Source organism: Antechinus flavipes, chromosome 1 (assembly GCF_016432865.1).
Source record: "Antechinus flavipes isolate AdamAnt ecotype Samford, QLD, Australia chromosome 1, AdamAnt_v2, whole genome shotgun sequence".
NCBI lineage: Eukaryota > Metazoa > Chordata > Mammalia > Dasyuromorphia > Dasyuridae > Antechinus > Antechinus flavipes.
Window position 1 is genome coordinate 13,838,884 of NC_067398.1, and position 20,703 is coordinate 13,859,586.

The 20,703-nt window shown below is 43.4% G+C and overlaps 1 protein-coding gene across 3 annotated transcripts in view; it reads right to left on the reverse strand.

Moving 5' to 3' along the window:
* The window catches only part of WDR48 (WD repeat domain 48), a 49,500-nt gene that overhangs the window by 3,465 nt on the left and 25,332 nt on the right, over nt 1–20,703 (reverse strand). For all 3 annotated transcript variants that reach the window (XM_051979320.1, XM_051979330.1, XM_051979339.1), the window contains 13 exons: nt 19,839–19,927; nt 19,491–19,592; nt 18,618–18,842; nt 17,919–17,993; nt 16,668–16,770; nt 14,884–14,981; nt 13,143–13,250; nt 12,586–12,682; nt 11,399–11,494; nt 7,440–7,520; nt 2,525–2,630; nt 1,324–1,411; nt 68–144 (listed from right to left, as the gene is read on the reverse strand). In XM_051979320.1, the coding sequence (XP_051835280.1) occupies nt 68–144; nt 1,324–1,411; nt 2,525–2,630; nt 7,440–7,520; nt 11,399–11,494; nt 12,586–12,682; nt 13,143–13,250; nt 14,884–14,981; nt 16,668–16,770; nt 17,919–17,993; nt 18,618–18,842; nt 19,491–19,592; nt 19,839–19,927 (1,345 nt within the window). The remainder of the gene's footprint in view (nt 1–67; nt 145–1,323; nt 1,412–2,524; nt 2,631–7,439; nt 7,521–11,398; nt 11,495–12,585; nt 12,683–13,142; nt 13,251–14,883; nt 14,982–16,667; nt 16,771–17,918; nt 17,994–18,617; nt 18,843–19,490; nt 19,593–19,838; nt 19,928–20,703) is intronic.

A 20,703-nucleotide genomic window follows, 5' to 3' on the forward strand; every position in this document is an offset into this window, starting at 1 on the left:
GAACATAAAGGAGCCTGTCCCAACTACCAGGACTTAGGAAGACAAAAGGCCCAACGACTCCACTTACTTCTTTAAGGTTTTTGCCCCTGAAGATGAGTGAGGTTGGAGGTAGAAGGGAATTTTGTTGAATTTGGGCATATTTTTCTGAAAGAAAATATGATATCATTACAATTGTATACTAATTAATAGAAGAGAAAGCTACCTTGAACCACAATTAAACTCACGGGTTTTAATTAAAATTTATTTTACAATTTGATAGGATTTTCTCATAACAAAGTACCAGACCCCATAAATAGCCTTGAAAAAAATTCATCAGAAAAGTGCGGAAGTTCATATTGGAATAGGAACCAAAACAGCAAATGCTCCGATGGAAAGCACACGACAACATCCAAGTTAGAAACACTTTTCTCCTCTGATACACACGACGGTCTCTCGAGTCCTTTAAAAAATCCCAACAACGTACGTTTACATCCTCTCAGAAAGTAAGCATCATCTTTCTCGATGGAGGCTTTTCAACAAGTTAGGCCTCTGTCCCGGAGAGTTCTCCAATGAGACAAGAAGCCCCCCTCATTTCCTCTCTAAGTAGCAGCAAGGTGTCGGGAAAGGAGCCCGGCCCAGAGCCAGAAGGCCCGGACCCCCGTGGTGGCTGCTCCCCCCTCCCCTTCCAAGCTGCCGGCCCCCCCGGAAGCTGGAGACTTGTCCTTGTGCTGACGACCCGCCTCACAAAGTGCCGCTAGGAGCCAATTGCTTCTAAGCGAGAACACTGTCTCTGAGCAAGACGGTCGGGTGGGCCTGGCTTGCGCTGGGCACCCCGAAAAGGCCCCCAGCTGGTGTGAGGTGTGAAGCGGAGAACTGCCTTCAACTCTGCAGACGTCTGGGGCGCTGGGAACCTCAACTGCGACCCCCTTCGTCTTCAGCTTCTGAACTGGGCGGTCAAAGCCCGGATGGGACCGGGCTCGGCCCTGTGCCTCCTCCCAAGGACTCGGCCACAGGCCTAGAGGCCGCCGCCCTCGCTGCTGGATTTCCCCAGCAAGGAAAGTTGTCCCTCTGGGGGCGGCTCCCAGACACACAGAGGAGACAATAGCTGTCGAGGGCCCAGATGGCTTTTTAAGGCTTGGGGGGCTCCTCGGGGGCTGGGAATGCACTTTTTAAAAGTTGTTAAGAGATTAAATTCCATTTTGGTCCTGTCGGGAGGGAGGGCCGGCCCCCCGTGGGCCCGGCAGTCGCCATTACAACACTCTTGGTCATTCAGGCCCCGAGCGGGCTTTCATTTCTCTCGTCAGTTCTTTAAGAGGACAAAGCAGAGAAGAGGCAGACACTTACATCCACAGTGATGTCAATCACCCACTGGGGCACTGTCTCATTAAGCAGCATCGACTCCGTCTCCCCTCCGGAATCCCGACACAGCAACCTGCGCACACACAAAGCGGCGGAGAGTTCGGTGACCCCTTGGCCCGGGCCCCCCATGCCGGCCCCTGGGGGCACAGCAGTCCCAGGCCTGGGCCAAGAAACAGACCCACGAGAAGCAACAGGCAGGCCTTTCTCCCCCTCAACGTGCCCCTGAGCCATGCTCTGAAAGGCAGGCGCAGCCCTTGGGGGCCCGCTGACCACTAATTTACAGAGAGGGTCCTTTTCCAGCTCCCACCACTTTCCTGGGCTGGCCTCCCCTTGAGTCGCTCAAAAGCAGCTGTCTGTGGGGGTAGTCGGGAGACTGGGGGAGAAATGAATCTCCGCAAGTTATCCTGAGCTGAGGCTGACTGCCTCCATCCAATAAGGAAGTGGGGTCGGATGGTCTGAGGTCCCCGGCCGCTATGCTGTTACCACTATCTGATAGCTGCGGGTTCAGGTCAGCAGGGAAGCCACAGAAAGTAAGTAAGTAGGGTGTGTGTGTGTGTGTGTGTGTGTGTGTGTGTGTGTGTGTGTGTGTGTGTGTTGTCTGTGTACGTGCCAGAGAATTAGTGTGCTCTGGACCTTCCCTTGCCCTGTGACTCTGACGAGAACAGAACAAGTTCAAGTCCCAAGGTGCCAAGATGCCCTGGTCTGAATGTCCATCTTTTTGTCCTGAGAATGGCTCACCCAGAGGCTGGGGGATAAAGGGGGGTGACTATGTCCCACTGAGACCCCTCCTCATTGCCCACTGGCTGCATGACTAGCGAATTTCTGGTGCTTCTCCGGACCTTCGCCACTAGGCCCCAGATACCTCCCTGTTGGGAGAAGCGAGATCTCATCAACCCTGGGATGAAGGGCCTGAGGCAGAATCCCCTTGTTCCTTACCTGGCTTCCCATGCCAGCCCCTATATTCCAAAATGCTAACTCTGAACCCCCAATCTTGGTGCTAGAAAGGGGCTTAGAAGCCAATGAATCCAACCCACACCTGAATGAGCAACATCTGCCTAAGGGGTTCCCTGGTCTCTGTGCTCATTCCTTGTAACCGACTCCTACTGAGATGGCCGTCTGAGATAGTTCCCCCCCCCCCCCGACCCCAAAGAGCCAGGAGCCTGGCCCAGCCCCCATAGTGCTCTACCTGAACAGGGTACGGCCTCCCGCCTCGCCAAAGATCACCGGGGTGTGTGGAGGGACCTGGAAGTAACCGTTCCCCTTCTGGACTCGATTCTCCTGCTCGCCATTCACTGTGGGAAGATGCACACGAGATCACGTTAGGATTGGAGTTGTCTTCCTTGTCCCCAGGGGTTGGCAACCACAGGGGCTTCTCAACAACCAAAGTCAAGAAGCTCTAGCTCTAGCGGTCAGAAACACATCAAAGAGCCAACTCATGCCGAGTTGGGGAGCAAGAACGTCATGAATTCTGGGGAGGCGTCCTGAGAATGCGCCTCCCTCAAGTCTCCACGCAGAGCAGCAGCAGCAGCACAACTGCTGCCTCTGGGGCCTTGCTCGGTCCCTTCTACAGGTGGGATGGGGCCGAGCCGGGACTCTACTGTCCCCATTTGCCTCTCAGGGAAAGTGATGGGATACCACATTCTGAGCTCTGAAGGGGCAACGCCCGCAGCTGCCACAGTGTGCGATGGGACGGCCCACAGACCGTGGCTCAGGGAAGGGCACTCTGAGGACTCCACGCTGCCCTGCAGCTTCTCCAGCCTCAGGTGCGCTGACCCCGCGACCTCTCCTGGCCCCACGCTCTGGCTGGCCTAGATTTCCCCACAGTTTCATTCATTTCAGATTTCTTCCTGGGTCATCTTCTGGCACCCATAAAAACCTCACTTTTCCCCAAGGCTCCACATTTCTTGTTCTCCAGGGTGAGTCCAGAAATGGGGGCAACTTGCTCCTAGCAGTCTTCCCAAATTCACAATCCTTTCCTATCTGATCTGGGTTCAAATCCAGACTCAGCAGACTCAGACCCTTATTGTGTGATTCTGGGCAAATCTGCCTCAACTTCCTCAACTGTAAAAATGTAGCTAAAATGTAGCAGCCCTTCCCAGGGTTGTGAAGATCAAATGAATACTATTTGTAGGTACTTAGCAGAAGGCTAGGCACACAGCAAGTGTTTCTTACACACTTCTTCCCCCTACACCTGCCCTTGCTTTTTTCTGTTATAGTCACTGGGATGTGATCCCTTGAACAAGATATTTTCTCTGATCCCCATGACCTTCCAAACTTCAAAACAGAAATTAGGTACCAAAGGTAAAGCAACTTGAGCAGTCTTTAAGGTCCAGGACATTAGGAATCCAAAAGAAAGTTTAAAAAAATCCCCTAAACCCGGAACTGATGCTCATGGACTCTGAGCTCGCTCGGCTCCCCCCAAGTGTAGCAGCATCAGGTAGCACCAAATGCGTGAGCCGTTTCAAGGCTTACCTCCAAACCTACCCTGTAGCTAGGCTCAGAAACCAGGAAGTGCCCATCACAGGAGGCTGAGACTTTGAGAGCAAATCCCCAAGGAAGCCCACCATGTGTGAGTGAATGATGGGGAAAATAAGTATCTGAGATTGCAGGAAGAAGAAAACCAAAAGACCTTGAAGAGAGATAAGGGAGATTCCTTTTTCAAAAGGAAAAAAGCAGAAGAAAAGTGGGCTTCCGGATCGAGAAAGTGACCGCAGAATAGGGAAACGATCCAACACCTGATCAAACAGAAGGCCCTGTGGAATATGGGGAGAACATGAACTGCAACACGCGGTTCCCGACTGATTTAAAAGAGGGAAGAGAATTAGGAGAGCAGAGTTTATGGCCTGCCCAACCAAAACAGTGAACGGAAAAGAAAAATCTACAGCAGCCTAACCAAAGAGACCACTGGGATTGCAAAGACATAGAAATGAAAGTTCACCTAGAAGAAGAAATGCAAAATAAAAACAAAACAAAAAACATTACAAGAAAATCTGCTCATGATGCAGATCTTGAAAATGCGATGTGCAGAGAGAACCTAATGATCGCAGGGCTCCTAGAACTTCTGACCGAAGAAAATGAACTTTTAATGAAAAGAATTCGCGGATTATCTCCAGGAAAAACTCAAGAGTTACAAGCTCCAAGACAGAGAAGAGGTTAAATTTAACAACCGAATTCAGAAATAAGTTCTGTAAGTCATTGGGAAATACCATGGGAAAAAGGACACTATAAAAACCCAAGACCATTCCACACCCACTGGAAAGGTAGGAGGGAATGGGATCATGTGTTTTGAAGAGTGTGGGAGCTCAGGATGCAGTCCAGGGTGACCTAGCCTACAAATCTAAACTTAGTCATAACAGAATAAAAGATGGGTATCCAATAAGAAAGAGTCTGAAGCATTTTTAGAAAAGAAAACATGAACTTAAAGTATTTGCCCCGCAAGCACACCAAACAACAGAACTCCAAACGGGGGGAGTGAATAAATGCAGCAGGCAAGACAGTAATAGCAACGGACAACAGGGAGATCAGGAAGAGACTTTTTTCTAAATGTTCACGAGAAGACAGGGTTCTGAAGGCAGAAATCTGGGCTTGAGGCATATGGACTCAACCCGGAGACACACTCTGCCTGCTGATGAATCCAAATTTCTTTTGTGGGACAACTTGACATGAAGCGGGAAGAGACTGGGTGACAAAGAGCAGTGAGTGATACAACAGTGATGCAGGTCAAATCAAGGAATAGCCACAAGGGGAAGGTGTCCTCTGGTCACAGGAAGAGAAGAATGTGCAGGGGAGTTGGTGAGGAGGAAGCTGAAGAGGGAGGCGGCCTTATTCTGGAGGTGGGAAGGGGTTCCACTGATAAATGCTTTTATGGGTGGAGATGAGGATCTTACACCGGAAGAGATCTAGTGGATTTAGGGCTTGGAAAGTCTGCTTATCCTGAAAGGAGAGTGGGAACCCCTGGGGGCAACAGGAGACTCTGGGAGAGCATGGACCCAGGAAGATTTCCAAACAAATGTAGGAAAACACAAAAGAGGGCATAGATTAATGATGAGTTACAGAATAACCTAAGAGAGGAGGGGTCCTACTGTGGATCAATGTCCTCTCTGTCATCTGCAGTCACTGCATTATTCTGCAAGCGAAGGAAAAGGGGACAAGCCCTACAGGTGCAGAAATTGCCTGGGGGGAGAAGAGCCTAGAATGGATCTCTTAGAAGCTTTGATTACAAGAAGAGAGAGACCAATGAGGGTGTTATGTTAGTAGAAAGAAAAGATGGATATAAAGATGAGAGAAGTTCTTTTTGAAAAGGGAACCAAAAAACCATAAAATTTAAAAACTAATGAGCAGGACTAGGCTCAAGGGGAGGAGAAGAAGGGGGAAGCTACTTAAAGGAGGAAAAAAGAGAGGGGAAGAAATATATATATAATCAAATAAAAGTAGGAAAAAAAAAAGGAACAGATTAAAAAACCTTACAACCCTCCACAGCTATGGATGAGAGATGTATTTATAATCAAAAACCTTTGTAACAAATTTCTCTGATAAGGATTTGGTATCTAAGATATATAAAAACAATACGTGTGTGTGTGTGTGTGTGTGTGTGTGTGTGTGTGTGTGTGTGTGTGTGTGTATACACATACATACACATATACATACACACATAAAATAGATAAAACTAATAGTCATTCCCCAAGAGATAAATGGTCAAAGAATAACAAACGATTTCCAAAAGAACAGCAAAGTATTCAGAGCCATGTATAAAAATGCTCCAAATTACTAGTAAGAGAAATGCAAACACGTCTGTGTCTCATGTAAAGATCTTCATAATCAAACTCCAATTAACTTATATTTTGATCTTCAACTTCCCTTTAAATTGTCCCCACACTAGATCACTTAGTGCTAACACAGGGGGCTCAAGTAGACACCTGGGGCCGCCACACTAGTACACTAAGTGCTGGCCTGGAGTCACAAGACCTGAATTCAAATCTGAACTCAGACACACTAGCTGTATGGGTCTGGACAAATCATTTCACTGCTGCCTGCCTCAGCTTTCTCATCTATAAAGTGGGAGTAGTAGTAGTAGTAGAAGTACCTATATGTCCAGGCAGTTGGGATTCTTTAAGTGTTCTAGAATATAACACTTGCAAAAAGCAGAGAAAATGAATCCTAATTCAGGTTGGTGTCACAGAGATCATGTGACCAAGCTGATAGACAGGTGGTTTCTCTACAACATCCCCAGCAATGCAGGCCAGTTCCCCCTAGCCAACGGCACCTGCTAGGATGATAGCATTTCTGCGAAGCCCCAATCTACTTCTGGGTAGTTTCCACTCCTATGTCCCTGCACCATCACCCTAAGTCTTCTGCCTTCTTTCACCCAGGAAGGCCCTTTGGACCTTTGTAGACAACTGAAATGCTTTCCCTCCTCCTCCCCTCCCCTCATCCATCCAACTTGGTCACCAGGATTTCTTGTCCCTGAACCATCCTTTTCTATTTTAATTCTATTTCTAGTCCAGCTGATCAAGGCCCTCCTTAAGATAGAGCACCCAGGACTGAAGCAAGTGCTCCCAGTGGGTCTGGTCAGGGCTCATTTCTTTCATCACACAGGCTGTCGCTGCCTCCACTCTGCACTCTGGAGATTTCATCTCGGTCAACGCAGTATAAAACCAAATTAACTTCTTGAGTTGCCATGTCACCCTAGAGACTTAGAATGAGCTTGCAAGCTTATGAAAAGCCCCAGGTTCCCTTCCCATAAATGGCTGCCCAGACCCTTCCTTGTATCCTGGCAGGGAGCCAGGAGACTATCTACACATTGGTTAAAATCTCTTTTAGCTAAAAGCCAGACAGCAAAGAAGATCCTTGCTGAAAGTATCACTGATCAGAAGATAGCCCAAAAATTGTTCTTCAGCAGCAGAATCTAGGAAGGAGGAACCTAAGCTCAGCAGAAATCACCACCTTCCTTCTGGACATTATTTCTGCAAATGCAGCCCAGGCCCTTTGGCTGCCACATTAGGCTATAGATTATCTGTGCCCTGGTGTAACCCACCGGCATGAAGTGTGGCCCCACTCTCCCCCACCCCAAGTCCTGCCTTCTGGTCTGATCGGTCTCGTACCAGTTTCGCCGGGCCAGTCCTTTTTTTCACCTGGATCCTGTCCTCCAAATGTGTTGGTCCTTCTTCCCGGCTTTGGGTAATCTGCAAATTGGAGAAACATGCCATCTATGCTTTCATTCAAGTAACTGATAAAAAGGTTGAGCAGAATGGGAACAAGGATACAAATTTTCCTAAAAAGATTAGATGTTTAAACAATTAATAACTAAAAGATGAAACTACCTAACTACCCACCAACAAATCACAGAATCTCAGGTAGCATTTAGTGTGGTGCGATGGAAAGGATGGGAAGTTTGGAGATGGATCCCCAGTTCCCATTTCTTTTCTGTGTGATTCTCACCCTCCTCCCTTCCTCTCTCTGCCGGGCTATTCTGAGGAGAACAGACCAGCCAACCTCTATAGAGTCTTGCCCAGCGTTAGAACCACGGTCCAACCATTACTCAAATCGCCTGTCCTCTCTCTGTAACATTCCTGGTTTTGCTTGAGGACCTCTAGTAATGAAGAATCTACTACTGACCAAGGCAATTCTTAGCAAAGTCTTAATTACTGGGAAATTTTGCTTATAATGAGTTTAAACCAGAGGCTCTGGGTCTTCTTCCCACAAGTCCTGGTTTTTGACCTTTACAGTCAAACAAAAGATGTTTAATCTTGGTTCTTTGTGAAAGTCCTTCCTTCCCATATTGGAAGACCTCCATCATCAGTCTGTAGTCTTCATTTTTCCAGTCTTAATATTTTTTAGGTTTGTTTCTGAATCCCTTTATATCCACGTGTTCATCTTCTGGACTTGTTTTCTAAAATGTGGTCTCCAAGGTAGAGGACAGAAGGGCTAAAATCTCTTTGGTTCTTGGGATTCTGCTAAGTCCCACAAGGATCTTGCCTTGTGTGTCCCTTGCTAACTCCTTCCAGCCGGCAGTCTAAAGCCTTCAGGGCCACAGAGTGCGGGGCTGGCTCAGGCCATCCCAACCAGCCTCAAGATCTGGAGCTCTGAAAACTTCTGGAAGCTAGCAGGGTAACTTGGGACATGTTCTTCACCTTCTGGTCATCTTATTCCTAAAATGAAGTTTTACTATGAGTTGATTTTTGACTTCTTTCTTTAAATTGGGAACATCCTATTTATTATTAAAGTGAAATTTTTGTGGTAATGAGATAAATTGCCTTTTCCTTTGCCAGTAAAAAGGTACGCCTATAAATAGGCTGGTAAAACATACTTTTCACAATTCATGGTCTAACGTTATTCTGAATTTAAAAGGGAGGTAGATCCACAGACAAAATTTTCATGTTTTTTACATGGAAACTGACTGAACTTCACTGTTTTAGAGACTGAGAAAGGATCGATTTAAAGGCTTACTTTCAAGCTAACTTTTGTTTTTGCTCCAAAAATGGTTTTTAAGAGACTAAGATAAACAGCAGAAGTTCAAGAATAGTTTTGAAAGAGACAAGTGCCAACAAAAACTCCAATTTCCAAAAGTTTAGTATTTTTTTGGGCGGGGAGAGGCGATGTGCCTCCGTGGTTACCTGTATGAATGATTAGCTACGTTCTCTTCTCCACTACTCTGGCGGTCTCCCCATCTTCTGTTGGTCACATATAAATCCAGAGCAAGAAAGGCTACATTTAGTCAAACCCTTTCATTCTACAGATGAGGGGACTGAAGCCCAAGAGGCTATGTGAGTCGCCCCAGGGTGTGGGGAAGTTCTGATGCCTTCCTAGGCAGCTAACTTTGGCTTTTGCTTTAGGAAAAGAATCAAAACCAAGGCAATCATGAAATCCTGAAGTTTGAAAGGAATCCTAGGGGGCACCTAGTCCAACTTATTGATTTTTACACATGAAAGAAATGAGTTCCTAAATACCTGTAACACCCTGTCCAAAGCCATTGGCCACATATCACAAACCAGGCAGACGTTCTTATTCCTGCAGTATTTGTAGCATGTTGCTTTGCTCTCTGGATATCTCACGTATCTTAATTATTCATCGCATTTCATGATTCCGAAGTGGCCACAAAATGAGGCAGAATAATGAGATTGGAACTGCCCAACAATCTGCCTGGCCAAGGAACTGAAACTCCCGGCATCCTTTCTCTACCCAGAATACTCCTCCGCTGGAAAGGTATGGCCATTGCCTGTCATGACACCATCCTTCCAGATGAGAAGTAAATATCACAGGTTCTAAACTTTCCTCTACCAACTATATCTGGGCTTTGCAGAAGGAAGGAGAGCATACGCATTCTTAACAGACACATGGAAAGTGTCGATTGTAAAGGAACATGGCTAATTTTAATAACCATGGGCCCCCCAGTGTTGAGCCATTAAAGCAAAAGTACAAAAATACAACTGAATAATACGCCAATATTCCAGGATATTTTGGGAACTTTGTTCAAAAAAAGCTTTCACTGTTGATCCTGGGCACAGTTCCCTTAACTCCAATTATCTCAGGAAAAAAAAGAAATAGCTTTTAGAAGGAAGAATCCATGCTCTTGAATATCTTCCATGAGGGCAAACTTTTCCTGAAGAATAGATTTGATTTTTTTGAAACAGCTCAGTTACCCAGCTCTAAGTCTTGAGCACATGATAGGTGGACAATATTTTGGTCAAAAATGAGGCGTGATTAAAGAGTAAGACTGCAAGTTTTTTTCTGCTCATAAGCTGACCTAGAAGACAATATCCAAATGGGATCCCCCCAAAATGTTACTTTCATATTTCATAAGGTATTTTATGTCTTTAGAAAGAAGTTCATTCTCGATTTTGCCAAAATATTCAGAACACAGGACAGTGTCCAGGCTTCCAGTTTTGAAAAACTGGCAGATGGAAAATAATGATTAAAATAGGCATTTAACAAATGTTTGAAAATTGAAGAAGCAATAAAGCTTAGAAACCAAAGACTTCATTTGTCTGACACATAGGCAACTTGTTAAGATACTTGCCATGTATTGTTCAAAAAAGAAAAGGGAAAATAAACACCCTTTTAATATCACAGCCCAAGTTGCAGGGAATATTTATCAAGAAAGGGTTTTTCTCAGGTAGCAACTGTAAAGATGCATCTGGGCTTAATGGGAAAAACCAGTGGACTCCGTGTGCTGGCCCCATTACAAGTGGCTATGTGATCTTCTCGCTGCTCAGCTAGCCTCAGTTTTCTTACCGAGATGGGCTCGTATAACTCCGTTGGCACAAGTTTAGAGAGCTACCTCTGTGCTGCAACCAAGCATGAGACTAGGGAGATTTTCTTTATCACTGAGAAATCTTCACAACAATTATAACCACTCTTTGTATTATCATGGCCATGATGACAATAACTTATACTTACGTTGTGCTTCAGATACAGAACTATCCTGCCCATTATCATTATTTTCCTTTGGCTCTGCAATGCACAAGTGACCCAGAGGCCAACCTAAGGTGCATATGAGAAACCTGGCTCACTTAATATGGGCCTCTGGAGGGGGAACGAGCTGCCTTGATATAAGGCTCTCCAAGTTAAGAGAGGCTGTCCACATGTTCTAGGGGGTTCCTGTTTTAAGTTCAGGCTGGGCCCAGATGGCTCTGAAACCCCTCTCCAACCTGGAGAATTCCATAACAACTGCACTTCCTCCTTCATGAAGGTAGTAAGGCTTAAAGGAGAATGTGACAGAGCTATTGAGCCATAAAGTACAATTTAAATTACCGGGGCACAACACAGAGGTGAAAAGGGATCAAAGGAATTTGGATAATTTTTCCTGGGGATATAGAAAAATCTCCATGATGTCCTGCTGCCCCACCTGCTGGGGTGCTTTGTGTTTTTCAAAGGTTGGATCAGCTCTAGCCAAAGACCCATCATTCCTGAATTGTTCTAGTTCATTTCAGAGGCTCTTCTCAAGCCAAGTGACAGTGATTTAGGGACATTAAGGCATAGAGAGCTTCGATCTGGTCTGTGGAGAGATTACCCACACTCAAGAAAATTCAGGCTCTTACAAATAAGTGTAGAAAATACTAACCATGGTTCATCTCATTTTCCTCTTCATCCATTGGATTAACATGCGTTCTGGGCCAATACTCTAGGAGGGCTTGCAGTAAAAGCCCTCCTAAGTTCACTGTAAAGAGAGTTCACTTTAGTCAAAAACCACGAGAAGAAAGAGATTATGAAACACAAATTATGCTCCTACCTATTTCACTCGGCAAATGCTAAGAAAGTGTGAGGCTATAAAAATCAATGACTTAATTGATACAAGTTCTCCTTGGGAGCCTCTGAAAGATTGTGTCAGGGGAGAAACCCCCCATGTTGGCCAGGCTGCAAAGGTTTCAAAGTCTGTGCCTGGTCACACTGACCCTGCTACTGTCCAAGGGCCTTGGTAAATAAAGGAAATCCAGAGTTTTATCATAAGCAGGCTAGTTGCTAGGGGATTTCATTCTTAAACTGTACCCATTTTCAGTAAGAAACCTAAAATTTTGAAGATCTGCAGGCAAAATTGACATTTCAAAAAATCCTGAAAAATATCTGATAACACAGGAAAAACTTATGTTACCTAAAACTTATATACCTGAGTTGACTTTAGCCCACTTTTTTTTTTTTTTTGGATGAATAATCTTTTTTTTGGGGGGGAGGAGAAGGGAGGTTATTTTTCATACAATAGCTTTTTATTTTTCAAAACATGTGCAAAGATAGTTTTCAATATTCTCTCCTGCAAAATCTTGTGTTCCAAATTTTTTTTCCTTCCTCTCTACCTCCTCCCTCCCCATCCCTCCCAAGACAGCAAGTAATCCATCAGTTAAACATGTGCAATTCTTCTAGACTTATTTCCACATTTATTATGACTTTAGCTCACTATTATGAAAGCAACATGACTATTGTCCTGATTTATCTTGGCCAAGAATGAGTTACCAATAATGCTAATTAGTGTTATTTCCACATATAGTCATAAAATTTTTTTTCCTTTGCAATTGCTTTTTTTGAAAGACTACACTGAATGAAATTACCAAAACCTCTCAGAAAAGCATAATGGCAACTTAAAATCTTTCTTCTTGTCTTTCCTTAATGTCTCAGGCTTGAAAATCCCTGAACAAAGCAGGAGCAGCCTTTTATTGGAGGAGGAGGATGGGTCCTCAGCCTTGCTTCATCACTTGGAGGTTAGTTTCTAAATTGTCAGGTCAACCCACAAAACAGAGAAAGTTAACAGAAACTCACATTTTGGATCTGATCCATCTGGGCTGCTAAAGCCAGCATCTTTTGCTGACACCCAAGCAGCAAAACAGTCACTCTCATCCAGTGTAATTGTCAACATCTGTTAAAATAAGATCATTAGGAGGCTTTCCACTTGACCCTAACTTTGCTGTTTTTGCCTACGTGACCACTGCAGATTTGGTTAAAAACAAACTTTAAACTTGGTTTCACATAATCTGATTCCTCTACAATGTGTTACTTACATTAGAAAGTTCTAACTTTCATGTTATACATATGTTCACAGACTGCTAACCCCCTGCTTTTGAGGGCAAGATGCTATGTGATTGGTTATCTTTAGATCCCCAAGACCTAAGTAGTGCTCCCCATGAATATCTAGTGTATTGAATCATCTGTGTATTGGAGTTTTAAATTTAGTAAACTTCAGGGGTTTATAAGGATTAAAATGAACTCCCCTTTTTCAACTCCTCAGGTCACAATCCTTTGCTAGTAACACAGCCCAGCATTTACTTCAACTGCCTCACAACAGGCTGCTCAGCTTCCCACAATGTTTAAAAACTTACCCCAGTTTTTAAATCAACTGAGAACCAATTTGGCACATACACCATTTTAAATCTTTTCTTTATTTCTTCTTCAAAATCCACTTTGCCAAGATCTTCAACTTTACATGCCTGAATTCCAAAAATTTTGAGAAAGTAGAGCAATTACTGCTGTGGACTCAAGAATATCCAATTTTGAACATCAGCTTGTACTTTTACAAGATATTTCTCTGGAGAAGAATGGAGTTTAAAATGCTTGCTAACACAGACCGACATGGTCCATCCTTTTAATTTATGGGTTCCTATACAGGAACCAAACACCAGCCAAATTGTATGCTTTAATGTTTTTAAAAATGACCCTTCTCTTTTGTAATCCTGAATCCCGACCTTTTGGCACCAAGGTGATCTAGAGATTCATTTTAGCCATCTCAATCAGAAGCATCAAAAACATGTCAAGAAGCTAAGGTTTCCATGTATCAAGCTAACTATCAAAAAGGCCAAGCTCTTAGCTCTCACCCAAGCAGGTGCATGACCCATGAGTCTCTCTCCTTGGGGCCTTCCATGCTTTCACTTTATTCTTCTTGTCCCTTTTTTTGCTGGTTCCTCTTCTTCTCTAAGTATCCAAGGATTCCTCAGTATCCTTTACTGTGCTCATCTCATCCACTCCCCCACCTTCCACCCCTTAAGATGAGTTGGCTCTTAAAATTGATGCCCCTTTCTTCAGGTCTGGTCCATGATCTAGCTGCTTACTGGCCATTGCCACTTTGACACAACACTAATTTATTCTTTCTTCCAAACTTGCTCTTCCTCCTTCACTATGTTCATTACTACTATTACTTACCATTGTTCTCAAGTCACCCAGGCCTGGAAACAAGCTCTCATCTCCTTCCTCTCTTTCTTCTTTGTTTTCATGTTCTACCAGTCCCCAAGGCCTAGCCGTTCCCTTTCCTCCCCTACGTCCAAGCTCCTATCCTATCCCAGTTTCTTCACTGGTCATGCCATCAAACCTCCAGGCTATCACCAATTTAACCATTGTGAAGCACCAGGAAATCGTACCCTGATCAATTTCTTGATACTACAGCATGAAATGCAAACTTCTCATCTTGACATTTGTAGACTCCACAACCTGACCCTAATTTATCCTTCCAATCAAATTGGCCCAAGACTCCTTCCCTAAACAGCCCTTCTTCTCTCACTTGCCTTCCATATATCATATAGTAATTATACCACCCCCTTTCTCCTCCTTGCTTTTACTCTCTTTTCCCACCCCCACTACCAAAAGCGACACCTTCCTCCTAACTTCTGACAATATCTTATATCACACAGGAACATTCTCTGAAGCTGTACACTTCCTGAGGGGGAGGACCAAATCTCTCTATGATGCTGTGCTCCCCACCCCCTACAATGATTAATACAGAGTACTCATTCAAAACACAAGCTATGGTAAGAAAGGACAACTACCAGGAGGGAACAGGAAAATGACAAAAATTGGAAAATTCTCCTTAGAGTCTAAATTTAGTGCAGGGGCAAACACCTCAATAGCCCCTGAGAGTAACAACACCGACGGGTGTAATCTTCAGTTCCTCAAGAAATTCACTTAGGAGCAATATTGAATACTCACTCCCTAACAATGCTGGAGAAAATAATTATGTGTGTGTAATTAAATCACAGAAGTCTCCTGGTACAGCTGACTTGATTTTTTTTTTTTACACTGAGGAAGACAAGCACATTACCAAGGACTAATAGCTAATGTGCTCACACTCACCTTTAGCACATCCCAAAATGCCACATTATTGTTGGTGTCTTTGGTTAATAGATGCCTCTTATCATTAAGAATGTGACACTGAATAATACTGGCACCTCCTAAACAGGAAAAAGAACAGAATTCATTAGCAAAGCCACAGTGGCCTAAAGCCACTCGAACACAGCAATCAAAGAATTCAAAGTGAAGAGGTGGGGTGGAGACAGCCCTTTCCATAAGCAGTTTAATTCACTCACCACCCCACCTCCCAGTTCTAGTCTTACAGAAAAAGGTCTTAAAAAGTCATACCTAGAATTTCCCATTGGGAAATTTTAAAATTGATGCCCCTTTCCTCAGATTGGTCCATGTTCCTGCTACCTACTGGCCATTGCCACTTTGACAAAACATTAATATATTCTTTCCCTCTTTCACTGTAGCACACTGGTAACTCAGGGAGCCTTCCTGGGTGTCAACAAGGAGTTGAATGAATTGTGGGTTTTTAACACTGAGGTGTATGTGAATGGTAGGACTCCAAGTCAGGTCTGATACACTCAAGGCTGATCCTCTATATGCTGCACACAGAAAGGATTTCATTTTGGTATATGTCCAGGTATGCTCATATGATCCATAGTTTTGTAATTCAAATTATAAATATGGTTTTAAGAATAATTAGAAATCCTATTTTAAGTTTCCTGTGTTAAAAATACTGTACAGGGGTATCTAGTTAAGTGTAGTGGATAGAGCACCAGTCCTGAAGTCAGGAGGACCTGAGTTCAAATCTAGCTCATACACTGAACATTTGCTAGCTGTGTGACCCTGGGAAAGTCACTTAACCCCAATTGCCTCAGCAACAACAAAAAACTACTGTACAATCATTCAAGTTGTGTTCAACTCTTGGTGGCCCCATTTGAGGTTTTCTTGGTAGACATACATACTGGAGTGGCTTGCCACCTCTTTCTTCAGTGTATTAATAAGGCAAACAGGTTAAGTCATTTGTTCAGGACCACATGGCTAGTGACTAAAGCCAAATTTGAACTCAGGTGTTCCTGGTTCCAGGCCTAGTACTCTACCCACTGAGCTACCTAGATGCCTAAGTTTAAGATAGAAAACCTTAAACTCTGTAACTGACTGTTCTAGGCTGCTCAAGGAATATTCACAGCCCTCAGTCTCTTCTGAAGGCAGAGCCTTCGCCTCCGTCAGCACCTCGGACAGCTTTCTGGTAGCAGGAGGCACTTGTTCTACAAGAAACAACAAAGTCTCTGATGGAAAGCAGAACAGCTCTGAGAGTCTGACTCAGAAAATGACCCTGCTGACCATGTGTAGGGCCTGGATTGACTGTATTTCTTGGAGGACAGTCTGAGGTTTTTGCCACTGTCTGGAAGCCAGTCCAGAGGAAGCAACAGTGGGCTTCACTGGACAGTTCCCCCATTCTCTCCCTCAGGGCTCTCTCTATTGTGTCTGTATGGCTATTTGTGGACTTGAGAATCAGAGCACGATGGAGGTAAAAGTACTCAGTAGACACCATTCCCAAGTCTGGACCACATCAATTATAGCCAAGTAGACGTGTTTAACTCTCAATCTCGAGAGTGACACAGATTGTGACTATTCTAAGAGTGCAAATACATGAAGTCAAAGACCTAGGGCCAATGACACCAGATGGCATTTTCTCAGAGTTTTCCCTTATAAGAAAGAGACAGTATCACATTTATTTTTTTACTGAATTTGAATTTCTACTAAGGAAAGTCTGGTTTATTCTTTTAAACAAAAAACTTCACAATTAACTTTAATGGTACAAATTTGTTATTTACCTTTAATAACTTGATCAGGCTGGGTACAAAGGGGTGTTATAGGATTGTTACAGTCATTGTCGTAATCTCCAGAAGCTCTAAAATTATGAATTCCCTTCAAATTCTAAAAAAGCAAACAAAAATGAGATTAATCATTTTGCAAAGACTGCTGGAAATGTGACCATAATTCCTAACCCATGATGTCTCTGACAAGCTGCTGATTTCATGTGGTGATTTAAAAAAAAAAAAAAGGGGGCAAAAAAGTCATGACAACAATTCTGAGCATAATCTTGTGAAAATACACAAGGGCACAAGCGACATAAACTAATAGAGAAATGCCCGCCCGATGGCCCTAGAATTGGACGCCATGTGAGAGTATCTAGTCCAGTCTTTTCCTCCTACACATGAGAAACAGAGGCTCACTGGACACCTAGTTAGGGGCAGTCATGTTACAGGGCCATTCTCTCTTCAGGAGAAAAAGGACAGAAATGAGAATGACTCTTCCACAGCCAGAATCTTTTACTTCATTACTGAACAATTTACCATGAGCTGTGACAGGCCCATCTTCCTAGCTGTGTTTTGCCTCCTGGCTATTTTCTTTAAGAAACAGGGCAAAAGCCTTTTGTTATTCATATTGTGCTAGAGAGCTAAAGAAGCAAGATTAAGACCCTTCATGATGGCCAGGTAACGACCCTTCATCCAGTTTGTGCTAACATTTGACCAGCTGAAAAGGCCTCTGCAGGCCCTGTTTGAAGACTTGATACCTGTCTATCAAGGACCAGGTTAGTGAAGCTTAAAATACTCTCAGCTGCTAGAGTCTGCTCTCAAGGGCTCAAAGCTTTTACTGGCAGTGGGAGGATCTACAGTGGGTGAAATCTCCACCCTGTGAAGTAATGTCTAAATGTTCATGTTAAAAAACTTTGGTCATAAGAAAATCAAAACTGTTTTAAGAGTGCAAACATAAGGAGCATAACAGTTTTTCAATTCTGTTCTAGGTTGACTCTTCAGGTTCACACAGAAAAAGAAAATCAGAGCAAATGTCCAAACTTGGACCATTCCACCTCGGGTTTAGAAAGACATGGTATTTGAATCTCTGTTTAGGCTCAGAACACAGCTTCATTTCTACAAAGGGTAGATTTGTACCAAGGTACAATGCTGTACCTCCCACAACTCCTGTCTGCCACCAAACACACGGCATATCCCTGTTCCATCACGTGTCCTGGGGCACATAGGAACAAATAACAGAGCTTAGCAACCAGAATAAGAACTCACCCATTTATTCACTGAAGACTTCGTTGTTGCAACCCAAATTGCAGGTGGAGGATCAGCTGACCTATCAAGCTCCATCTAAAAGAAACAAATCCCTCAAATGAGGACACAATGGCCAACCCCATGTTGGGAGACAGTACTTTCAACATCTGGACACCTCAAGTGATTCCTTCTGGCCCCATCCCATCCCTCTTTCATTCATAAGGCTATCCAGATGTGGCTTCTTCATATGCTGGAATGACAGTATCATGTCAATGATGCTGGATTTTTTTAAAACAAACTGCCAAACTAGAATGCCCACCAGAGCAGGGGTTTTTAGTTTTTTGTGGGTCATGGACCCCTTGGGCAATATGGAAAAACCTACAGATCCTTTCTCCCAAACTAATGTATTTAAGTGCATAAAATACAATACATAATTTTATCCAAACACAACAATCAAGATGTTTGTAAAAGTTAAGTCCACAAGCCTTCCCGGGACTGGGAGAATTCCTGCTTTCTACAAATAGTTCCTTCTTCCCTTACCATGAGCTATGACAGGCCTGTCTTCCTAACTGTGTTTTGCCTCCCTGGCCATTTTCTTTAAGAAACAGGGCAAAAGCCTTGGGTGCTGATTTGCACCCAATCCCACTAGGATCCGAAATTAATGAATTAGCACTTGTGAATCCAACATCACTGTCATATTTTCACACAATGTCCTCTTACCTTGAGAACAGGGGCTTTCTCTTCACAAATCAAAACCCGTATATCTGGGTTTCTCAAATCTGTACAATAAATCTTTCGGTCTCTTCCTCCAGAATACACATGAGTAAAGGCTTCATTAACCTGTAAGGCCCATACTCCCTCATCATGTACTCGATAGGTTGCTATACATCTTTGCTGGCCGAGGGACCAGAGGCGGATAGTTCCATCGGAGCTGCCAGAAAGGCACTAGATAAAATGGTACAACAAAGAATGGATCAGAAGGTGGCCCATTCACACCCTCCCCTCCCTTTTCTCAATCCCCCCACGAACCTTGTGAAAGGAAGGGGGATCTCTGAAGCCCTAAGTCTCTAGCTCTAAAGTCCAAGTGTTTATGCTCCTAAAGCTATTTAGAATGACACAGTTCTGATGACATGCTGCAAATACACCAGTTCTCTGAAGAAATTCCTTGTTTTTGCTTTCATTTTAAAAATGTTGAATGAACTAAATTTAAAAAGGGGGAGATTTAGCATATGATTTGAGCTTAAGTTTTAAAAATAATCTAGAGTTGACTGTGTTCATTTTGTAGCATATTGGGGAGAAATTTGAGATTAAGTGTCTCTGGGACTTCTTGGTGGGTTATCTTTAAAAATATTTTAATGGTCATGAAAAAGTTATTAATAAAAATGTTGTTCAGTCATGTTTGACTCTTCTCTATACTGGTTTGCCATTTCCTTCTCCAGATCGTTTTACAGATGAGGAAACTGAAGGAAATAAGAGTGACGGGACCTGCAGGTCACCCAGCCAGGTTTGAAACTCCCAAAGAGGAGTCTTCTGACTCCCAATCCAGCATTCTAGGCACTACCGCATCCCCTAGCTGCAAGTTAAACTGAATACCTGAGTCCCATCTCTGTTCAACAACAAAGCTTTCACATTATCTGTGTGCCCTTTAAGTTTCATGAGCTTTGCACATGTTCTTGGATCCCAAACCCGCAAAACCTGTGAAATTTAAACAGAAAATAATAACACAAATTTAATCTACACAAGTAACCACATTTAAGGTATAAAAAGCCCAATTACAACCATATTAATAAATCTTTGTAATGATCTATGTAACACACCCATCCACTGTGTAATTCGATTAAGCTATTTTCTCGATTCCCCTTTAATTCGACTAAGCTATTTTCTCAATTCCTAATCACTCAAGTCCTTTGCCACAGACCATAAACTTTAGAGCCCACTTACCTTCTCAGTGGACCCCGATACAATGATTGTTCCCAGCTGATTCATTGCAAGGCTATAAATGGAATCTTTGTTCCCACTTAGAGAGGAAGCTATTGGGAGATGGAGGAAAAGGAGAAAATAGAACTAAATGTTACCAGTTACTAGTAGTTAGCCAAAACTGTAACTGTAAAGGGCATTTTAATTTAGAAACCAATTACATCATCATCAACTTTATAACTTGCTTTTAAAGGGAGAAAGAAAAAGCCCCAAATAAAGGTTCATTTTAATAAGCCATCTTTACGTTTCACTAAAAATTAATATTGTTTGGAAAATGTCTTTTTAAAAAAGTCTCAAAACCTGACCAGTTGAAAATAATTCACTTTTTAAAAAACCTATTTTCTGTATCCAGGCATGGAGCACAGCAGCTCTGCCTCACCAAAATGTTTTGTAGGAGCTAAGTTTCTGTCTCCTCCAACTCTTGTAGACCCTACTGACAGAGGCATTTCTCCACACAAGCACCCGATTCAAGAGAAGAATCAGTGAGAGGAAAAAACACACAGTCTAAGACTGGTCCCATTTTCTTAGGCAAAATAGAGTTTAAAATACTACACAAAGGAGGGGCAGCTAGATAGAGCACTGGCCCTGAATTCAAATCTGGCCTCAGACACTTAACACTTCCTAGCTGTGTGACCCTGGGCAAATCACTTAACCCCAATTGCCTCAGCAAAAAAACAAACAAAAAAACTATACAGAGGAACAATTTTTGAACTAATCCAAATCACTTGTCTTGTCTACTTTCCAAATCATGCCATAAGTTAATAAAACAGTATTTACTGCTCTAAGAAAGTGAAATTGAGTGCCTCATATGTCAGCTCACTCAGGGTCA